A 9,678-nucleotide genomic window follows, 5' to 3' on the forward strand; every position below is an offset into this window, starting at 1 on the left:
GTTGGATCTTGCAGTCCAAGGGACTCTCAAGAGTCTTCTCCAACACCACATAGACAGCGTTAGTGTCAGTTAAATGTGAACAGAGAATAGACATTGCCATACATTCAGGGAATCAGTTCATCGCACACTCTTTCTGATGAAGGAACCGTGAAAGTGTAGTTCAGCAGCATAAAGAAAAAGCCTGGAAAGAGAGCGACAGTGCAATAGGAGGGCAGAAGTGCAGCGGGTGGGAGACAGCTTCCAAGAGCTGCCTCCAGGGATTATCTGTGTGGTATCTATTGCTGCATATACACCACCCCAAAACAGTAGTTATTCTTAGTTTCTGTGGGGCAGGAATTCAGGAGAGGCTTAGTTGGGCTCTTCTCAGTGTGGTCACTATACCAGCCCGGTCTGTCATCTGAAAGTTGACTGGGGCAGGGGCATCTGCTTCCGTTGTGGTTCACTCATGACTGCAGATTGGTCCTGGTCGGCAGGAGGCCCTGGGTCCTCATTTAGAGCCTCTCCCTAGACAGCTGGGGTGACCTCAGACACCTGAGCTACCTATAAACAAGATTGATGTGAGTACAGAAAGGAATAGAAATAGAAAAGGGAATCATGAACAGAAGAAGTGCTCCTGTCAAAAATTTAGAATTTTCCAAAAAAAAAGTTTAGAATTTTCCATTAATAGGATTTAGTTTTATGCTAATTGAAATGTAAAGAATATACTATTAACTTTTTGGTGGCTTTGTCAGCTCAAGCTCTAACGAAGTGGAAGATGATTTGGATGTTTGAAAATAGCAATGAAAGGTGGGTCAGGGTTTATCTCGAGACCTGGGGATGATCGTAAATAAACCTTCCAAACGTTCTTCTCTCCTTACAGGTGGGTGGCATTAAAGACAAAGTCCTGGCAGCACACAGGGCAGGACTGAAGCGTGTCATTATTCCTCAGAGGAACGAGAAAGACCTTGAAGAAATCCCAGCCAATGTCCGGCAGGATTTAAGTTTCATCACGGCAAGTTGCCTGGATGAAGTGCTTAATGCAGCTTTTGATGGTGGCTTTACTGTCAAGACCAGACCTGGTCTCCTAAATAGCAAATTGTAGCCCAGATCGCAACAGAATTTTATTGTTACAAAGTGCCAAAAGGTACTGACATGATTTTATTCGCACCAATAGGGGTAAAGCAAAATGTCCCTAATTTGTGAACATAATCACAGCAGTAACAAGTCTCACTCAAGTGGTGGCTGGTGTTTATTACAGAAATGTTAATTTAATAAATTGATTAAATTGGAATTGAACTCTTGTCTTGAATGGGCTTATTACTGTCCCTGGCAAGTTACAGAACAGTGGTTTTCTTATGGTTCCAAACAGAAGCCTCTGTATTACCTGAGAACTTGTTAGAAATGTGAATTCTCAAAACCCATCAGCAGACCTTCTGAATCAAACTCGGGGGATGGGAGCCAATCTGTACTAAGCCATCAGGTGATTCTGGTGTGTAGTCAAGGTCAGGAAACATTGGGATAGACCATTACGTTAGCAGATGCATCTATGGACTTTATTGGACCCTGAAAGCAATCAGAAGGGGAACTGAGCAAAGGTGAAACTATAGCCAACTATTGGTCTTTGTGGAACGTATCCAAGTGAAGCAAACTCTGATGAGGTCTACACATCCCGAGGGGAGTAACAGAGTGGCCTGTGTTGGCTCACATGACAAACACACCGACCCTGAATGTCTGTGATCTTAGGAAAAGTAACCAGAAGGTGGCAGCCATCCATCTGGGGATGGTCCCTGTGCTTGGGGTTCTGACTCCTGTCACCTCCCCTCCTGTTCCTTGTTTCCTGTGCCAAGGCCCAGTCCTGGTAGACCTCTGGTAGACGTGTCTTCTGTGACTCAGTCCAGGATATGGGTCTTTTGAGATACGGGTATTGGATTGAGTCACAGGAGAAGACAAGTCTACTAGAGGAAGTCTACCAGGGCTGGGCCCTGGCACAGGCGAACAAGGAACAGAAGGGGAGGTGAAAGGAGTCGGGAAAAGACAGGCGGGAGACACAGGAAAAGACGCTGATGCTGGGAAGGGCTGAAGGCAGGAGGAGAAGGGGATGACAGAGGATGAGATAGTTGGATGGCATCACTGACTTGATGGACATGAGTTTCAGCAAGCTCCCGGATTTGGTGATGGGCAGGGAAGCCTGGCGTGCTGCAGTCCATGGGGTCACAAAGAGTTGGACAAGACTGAGCAACCCGAACTGAACCGAGGATATGGGTAACTTCTACGTACTAGCATTTGAACTTTCTGTATCTTAGTTTTCCTTACCTTTAAAATGCAAATAATTGTACTCCTCAGTCTTACTGTAAAGATAGTTAGAATGCAATATAAAATAATGTTGAGCAATTTCTAATCATCATTTCAGCCAGTAATGGATTTTAGAATCTTATTATATACAAAATATAACAAGAGACTTGTAAAGATACTTTGAAATTTCTTGGATAAGAATGTGTTAGTTGCTCAGTCATGTCTGACTGTTTGCAACCCCATGAACTGTAGCCCACCAGGCTCCTCTGTCCATGGGATTCTCCAGACAAGAATACTGGAGTGAGTTGCCATTCCCTTCTCCAGGGGATCCTCCTGACTCAGGAGTCAAACTCTCTTCTCCTGCATTGTGGGCAGATTCTTTACCATCTGAGCCACTAGGGAAGCCCTGGATAAGAATAAGGTATACAAATTACCCAAATACTGTGCTCAGACCTGGTAATAAAAATCTGAAGGTGTTCTGGGAAGACAAGTCCAGATCTGGGACTATGGCCAGTGGTAGCAGGCACCAGGAATTTTGAAAACATTTCATTTACTATCTTATCACTACTATTGAATGCATTATTTCTGCTCAGTCATCTCACAAGGTAGGAAAAGAAACTGTCTTTGTTTGCAGCAACCAGAGGGAGCTAATCCATACCCAAGCTGCTCTGCCTTGTCCCACCCAGTAGTGCCACATAGCACACTTTAAAAGTGGGGGTTCTCTGTGTTCTTCCTCAGGCGTTCTGAGCATGCAACTTTGTGCTGGTGCTTTAGCAGCAGCAGGGCGTCTTCCATGCCCTCTGACTCTGAGCATGGCTTTCCCTCCTAAAGGAGCTGACCAAGAAAATCTGTACGTGTATGAAACTAACAGTATGACCTTCCATTTCTCTAGCATTGTTTTCAGTTTGTTATTTTAAATCTAAGCTTTTACTTTTTAAAAATTATGGCAAAATTATTTACCATTTTAACTTAGAAGTGTATATGGGGTTGTTAATTACACTAATGTGCAACCATCACCACTATTATCCAAAACTTTTTCATCATCTTAAACTGAAACTCTGTGTCCATTAAAAAAGTAACTTCACATCCTTTCATTCCCCAGGCCCTGGTAACCACTATTTTGTCTCTGAATTTGCCTATTCTAAGTACCTAATGTAAGTGGAATCATATAATAAATATCTACCTTTTTGTGTCTGGCATAGTTCACTTAGCATGTTATCAGTGTTTATCCATGTTGTAGCATGTATCAGAATTTCATATCTTTAAGACTGAATAATATTCCATTGTTGGACATACCACATTTTATTCATTCATCGTTTTTTCTGCCTCTAGGCTGTTGTGCTATGAACGAGTGTACACAGCGCTTGTCTCTCTTGAGTCTGTTTTACATTCTTTTGCAAAGATGTTTGGGGAACCCAACTCATGTTTCCCACCACAACTGCATCATTTGGCATCCCCACCAGCAATACACAAAGGTTCTTATTTCTCCACATCTTGCCAGCACTTGCTTGCAGTATTTTTTAAGAATTATTTTGGTTGCACTGGGTCTTCTTCACTGCGCTCAGGCTTCATCTAGCTGCAGTGTGCTGGCTTCTCACTGCAGTGGCTTCTCTTGTGAAGCACAGGCTCTAAGCGCACAGGCTTCAGTAGTTACGGCACAGGCTTAGTTGCTCCACAGCATGTGGAATCTTCTCGGACCAGGGACCGAACCCTGCATTGGCAGGCAGAGTCTTATCTGCTGTACCACCAGGGAAGTCCTGTTTTCATTATTGGTAATGACCATCCTGAGGGTATGAAGAAGCATCTCATGGTTTTCATTTACATTTCCTTAGTGACTAATAATATTTTTTTCTTTCTAGCAATGTTTCTGTTTCCCATAGACCCCCCTTATGTCAGCTGGGTTTTCTGAGAACTGCTAACTAACTTAAATTCCAATTCACCAGGCCTACAGGCAAAGGCTTGTTAATCAATGTATTTATCCAGTGCTCTCATGCTTTTTATGCATGGGCTTTAAAAATTTTTGAGTATTAAAACTATATAAAACTTTTAAGTGCCTTGGAAACCAAGAAATTTTATACTGCTTGAGGCACACATGCTTTTTACTTTGCTCTGCCGCTTCTGTTTTGAACCTTAACTGCAAACCATGTCAGACATCTTTAGTGCTTTTAATCATCTATATGCAAATACAGTGGAAGACGCCATCACAGTGAGTGATCCTTTTAAACATCTATTTACACATCATTGGAAGACCCTGATGCTGGGAAAGATTGAAGGCAGAAGGAGAAGAGGGCGACAGGATCAGATGGTTGGGTGGCATCACCAATTCAGTGGACATGAACTTGGGCAAACTGGGAGATGGTGAGGGACAGGGAAGCCTGGTGTTTCAGTCCACAGGGTCATGAAGAGCTGGACATGAGTTGGCAACTGAACAACACACATACTGGACCATAGTTACGGTCTTCTGACTATGTGAGTGGTATTTAAAAGATATTAAACATATCTGAATTTTTCTAAATAAGGGGAGGTAAAAAAAATAGGTTTCTTTTCTTTCCTTGACATTAGTCAAGATTTGCTTTCTAGTACAGATGTCAAAGTACAGATCATCTTCACAAGAAGAATGGAGTTGTAAATTCATTTCCATTTCCAGTGCCATCTGAGTTGTAGAGGCTGCTTGAAATGCAGAGGTTTTCTGCTTCCTGTCATCTGAACACAGTGACCTAGTGATGTCTACCATCAGGAGCTCCCTGGACTAGGGGACTGGCCCACATTTAAACCTTATCAAACTCTACCATGTTGTGAGGTAACCAACTGCTGAGGGTAGAGTGGGCTATTTTTTTTTTCACTGACCACTGAAATGAGAAAAACCTTCCTATAATTAAGGGACTTGACACTAAGCCACAAAGAATGTTAATTTTGCCAAGTCTCCTTCCAAATCTGTAGTTTATTTTATCTGGGACTATTAGATGTTAAAAAAAAAAAATCAGGATTTTTTTGTTTTTTAATTGTGTAACTTATTCACGCTCACATTATTTTGGCAAAAATAAGTTGTATTTGAGTGCCCATCTTCATGAAGATTTTATCCAGCTGCTTAAAATGTCAAGACTACAAAGTTTTACAGTCATGACCCAACTTGATGATTTATGATCCAATCCTGTGTGGATCACAATAAATTGGAAAATTCTGAGAGAGATGGGAATACCAGGCCACCTGACCTGACTCTTGAGAAACTTGTATGCAGGTCAGGAAGCAACAGTTAGAACTGGACATGGAACAACAGATTGGTTCCAAATAGGAAAACCAGTAGGTCAAGGCTGTATATTGTCACCCTGCTTATTTAACTTATATGCAGAGTACATCGTGAGAAACGCTGGGCTGGAGGAAACACAAGCTGGAATCAAGATTGCCGGGAGAAATATCAATAACCTCAGATATGCAGATGACACCACCCTTATGGCAGAAAGTGAAGAAGAACTAAAGAGCCTTTTGATAAAAGTTCAAGAGGAGAGTGAAAAAGTTGGCTTAAAGCTCAACATTCAGAAAACTAATCATGGCATCCGGTCCCATCACTTCACGGCAAATAGATGGGGAAACAGTGGCAGACTTTACTTTTTTGGGCTCCAAAATCACTGCAGACGGTGACTGCAGTCATGAAAGTAAAAGACACTTGCTCCTTGGAAGGAAAGTTATGACCAACCTAGACAGCATATTAAAAAGCAGAGACATTACTCTGCCAACAAAGGTCCGTCTAGTCAAGGCTATGGTTTTTCCAGTGGTCATGTATGGATGTGTGAGTTGGACTATAAAGAAGGCTGAGCGCCGCAGAATTGATGCTTTTGAACTGTGGTGTTGGAGAAGACTCTTGAGAGTCCCTTGGACTGCAAGGAGATCAAACCTGCAAGGAAATCAGTCCTGGGTGTTCACTGGAAGGACTGATGTTGAAGCTGAAACTCCAACACCTGATGCGAAGAGCTGACTCATTTGAAAAGACCCTGATGCTGGGAAAGATTAAGGGCAGAAGGAGAAGGGGACGACAGAGGATGAGATGGTTGGATGGCATCACTGAGTCGATGGACGTGGGTTTGGGTGGACTCTGGGGAGTTGGTGATGGACAGGGAGGCCTGGCGTGCTGCGGTTCATGGGGTCGCAAAGAGTCGGACACGACTAAGCGACTGAACTGAACTGATCTAATACTATGTTTTTTTGCTTTAATAACACTTAGTTGATAAACCAATGACAACTAGACTGTTACTAAAAAATAAATTTTACAGCACCAAAACACGAAGGAGTATTAAATGGATCTGAAGGGACACAAACAGGCAAATGCATAGAATGACTACTGAAATGCTAAAAAACAGCTGTATCAAGTTTCTTTTTCATCTAGGAAAACCTTTATTTGATATGAAAATTCACTTATTTGGAACACATTAGGTATGGTTTGTCGGAGAAGGCAATGGCACCCCACTCCAGTATTCTTGCCTGGAGAATCCCAGGGGCAGGAGAGCCTGGTGGGCTGCCGTCTATGGGGTCGCACAGAGTCGGACACGACTGAAGTGATTTATCAGCAGGTATGGTTTGTACTATCAATGAGCTAAAGAATGTGTTTAACATTCTTGGACATAAAAAAATCATAATTTTTTAATTAAATTCTAACATAGTACATTTCTAGGCAATAGGAACTAAAACCCTTTAGGCTAAACCCTAATCTTGACACAATGCAAACTTATCAAGAGGTGCCTTTATTATAAAACCAAGTGTTCTTTTATAACCACTGTTTCTTTTCAAAATGTAGAAACGCCTAAGAGGTAATTTTCAAAGAAAATTCTTCAGTCTGTACAAGGTTAAGGAAAATGTCTGTTTTAGCAATGAGGCTATAATGCCAGACATCAGGATAAGCAACGTTACAGCACATTTAACCATCCTCATTTTCTTAGGAGGCTGACATCATCAAGAGGAGCAAAGTTACACGTTAGTAGGGAGTAGGTCAGGACTAAAACCCAGGCAGTTAGAACCTAGAGCCCACAGTTTACATTTTAGTGGGTGAATTTGGAGGAGGATGCTGTTTTTAGATAAAACTGAGTTTCTTTTGGTAAATGACTCAACTAGCTTAAAATCATAAGCAGTGAGCCACCAAATTATCCTTTATGTTTAGAACATGCACACTGGTAGGTGGGGAAGAGAATGACTAAGGTTCTAGCAGTGCATTCAGTCTACCAATTTTCCTAACATCCTATCTGTTCCTTTCTTGTGTAACCTACATAGATGACTATAGTACTAGTTGGTAAGATATACACTCACTTTCACCCTGTGTGTTCTGATCTTACTCTAGATCTAATGCACCCATCACGGGCTGGCCCCCAGAATGGTTAAGTTTTGTTCAGCGTTTTGTTTTTTCAGTTGGGTTACTTACCAATTCTTCTACTCAAGAATCTGAATGAAATAAAATTCTACCATTAGAATCATTTGCAGATGTTCCTGGATATAAAGAGCTCTTGACCTACAGGGAAGGTGGGCACAACTAAGATTTTTGGTGAGCCAAAACATTTATAGCCATTAGCTTAAGTTTAAAGTTTGTAGTATTGTGGGCCTAGGCACACATATGATTAAAAAAAAAAAAAAAGAAATCAGAGCAGAAGAAAAAAATTGCCCAACAATCATTAACATATTAAACTAGTCCATGATTCAACAGGATAAATTCACATATTTAACTAGTCCATGATTCAACAGAATAAATTCATATTTAATATAAAATAACAAAGAATATCACCTCCCCTTAACTCTACTGGGCTTCCCTGGTGGCTCAGCTGGTAAAGAATCCACATGCAATGCAGGAGACCTGGGTTCGATCCCTGGGTTGGGAAGATCCCCTGGAGAAAGGAAAGGCTACCCACTCCAGTATTCTGGCCTGGAGAATTCCATGGACCATACATAGTCCACGGGGTCGCAAAGAGTTGGACACAACTGAGTGACTTTCACTTCACTTAAATCTATATAGTCCCCTGAAAGAAAACACGAAGACTCCAGGAGTAGGAGCATCAGTAAAAGTAGGATGTTGATTACAATATAGATGATTTAAGAACAAGAGTTAGACCTCATAAATCAAATCTCAAATGATCCAAGAACAACTCTAGACCTATAGGCCAAGAATTTAAAGACTACTAAGAAGAAATACAGTTAACAAATATCAAAATATCAACCTTATTACCAGCAGAAACACAATTTATCTTAGGCATAAATTGGCAAAACATGAGGTTATAATGAAATGCAAAATCCTTCATTTTACTACCATAAGTTTCCACTGAAACTTCTCTGGAAAGCAATGAAAACAGTATCATGACCTTAAAAAAAAAAAAAGAACCCCAAAGAATATAACCAGAAAATGTATTAGAAATGTTCACAGGCTATTTAAAATTAGCCAGAAAAATTACATGGACAAACTGGACAAAGCAAATATCCAGTGCTGGGGACCTGGCTAAAATTACAGTCAATCTTCACAAAAGTTACCCAAAATGATATATTTCCAAGATTATTATAAGTGAGGAAATGCTTAGATGACCACGTGACATGTGTGAGGGTGAGAGAGTTACATAATTACATGATCCCAAATTATATAATTTCAAAATAAATGTGTGTAAACACATGTAATACACATAAACAACTAGGAAAATGAAAATGTTTGTAATCATCTCTGAATGGATAAAACTACAGACTCGTGTGTGTACCAAAGTCTATATATTAAACATATACTGCTTTTACAATAAAAACATTTTAAAATATTTTTAAATATAAAATGATATACTGCCACAAAAATATATTAAATGAGGAGGAAAAGTCATTTTTCTAGCATTCATTCCAATAGGAATAGACCTGGATGGACGCACACTGGTGGTTGATCTGCTCCCTTTCACAACATAAACGGCTATACAAGCACACATCACAATCAGTTCAAAAAATAATGCTAATTAGGAAAGAAACCACACAAACTTCTTTCCTGAAAATGGTTAACAGAAGTAAACTGTTACACCCAGAATTGGTGGTAGGGTAAGGGATGGGGGAAAGAGGCAGTCCAAATTTTTTAGATTAACTTTCTACCTTTAGGGTACCCATAAAACCCACACAAAATAAAATGATCTCTAGCCAATCAGAGGGCAATTTCAGAATCTTTTTAGGTGCTTCAGGGTAACTAGCAACAGTTAACTAGATGGTGCTAGTTATAGGTATAATAATAGCATCTAACATTTGTTGGGTGCTTATTAAGTGCAGAGCACTGTCCTTGGTAACTTGTATCCATCCCACTTAACCCTTGAAGGTAGCTACCATAATTAACCCCATTTTACACACTAGTAAAGGGGAGCCCAACATCACACAGCTGATTAGTGAGTAAAGGTAGCAGAGGCGTGTAGGTCCCTG

The 9,678-nt window shown here is 40.7% G+C and overlaps 1 protein-coding gene across 2 annotated transcripts in view; it reads left to right on the plus strand.

The window, feature by feature from the left end:
* The window catches only part of LONP2 (lon peptidase 2, peroxisomal), an 84,162-nt gene extending 82,887 nt beyond the window's left edge, over positions 1–1,275 (plus strand). For both annotated transcript variants that reach the window (XM_065925273.1, XM_065925274.1), the window contains exon 15: positions 860–1,275. In XM_065925273.1, coding sequence (XP_065781345.1) covers positions 860–1,081 — 222 coding nt within the window. In that variant the 3' untranslated portion in view covers positions 1,082–1,275. The remainder of the gene's footprint in view (positions 1–859) is intronic.
* The last annotated feature ends 8,403 nt before the right edge of the window (positions 1,276–9,678 follow it).

The sequence above is a fragment of the Muntiacus reevesi genome, chromosome 2 (genome assembly GCF_963930625.1).
Source record: "Muntiacus reevesi chromosome 2, mMunRee1.1, whole genome shotgun sequence".
In the NCBI taxonomy this organism is placed as follows: Eukaryota; Metazoa; Chordata; class Mammalia; order Artiodactyla; family Cervidae; genus Muntiacus; species Muntiacus reevesi.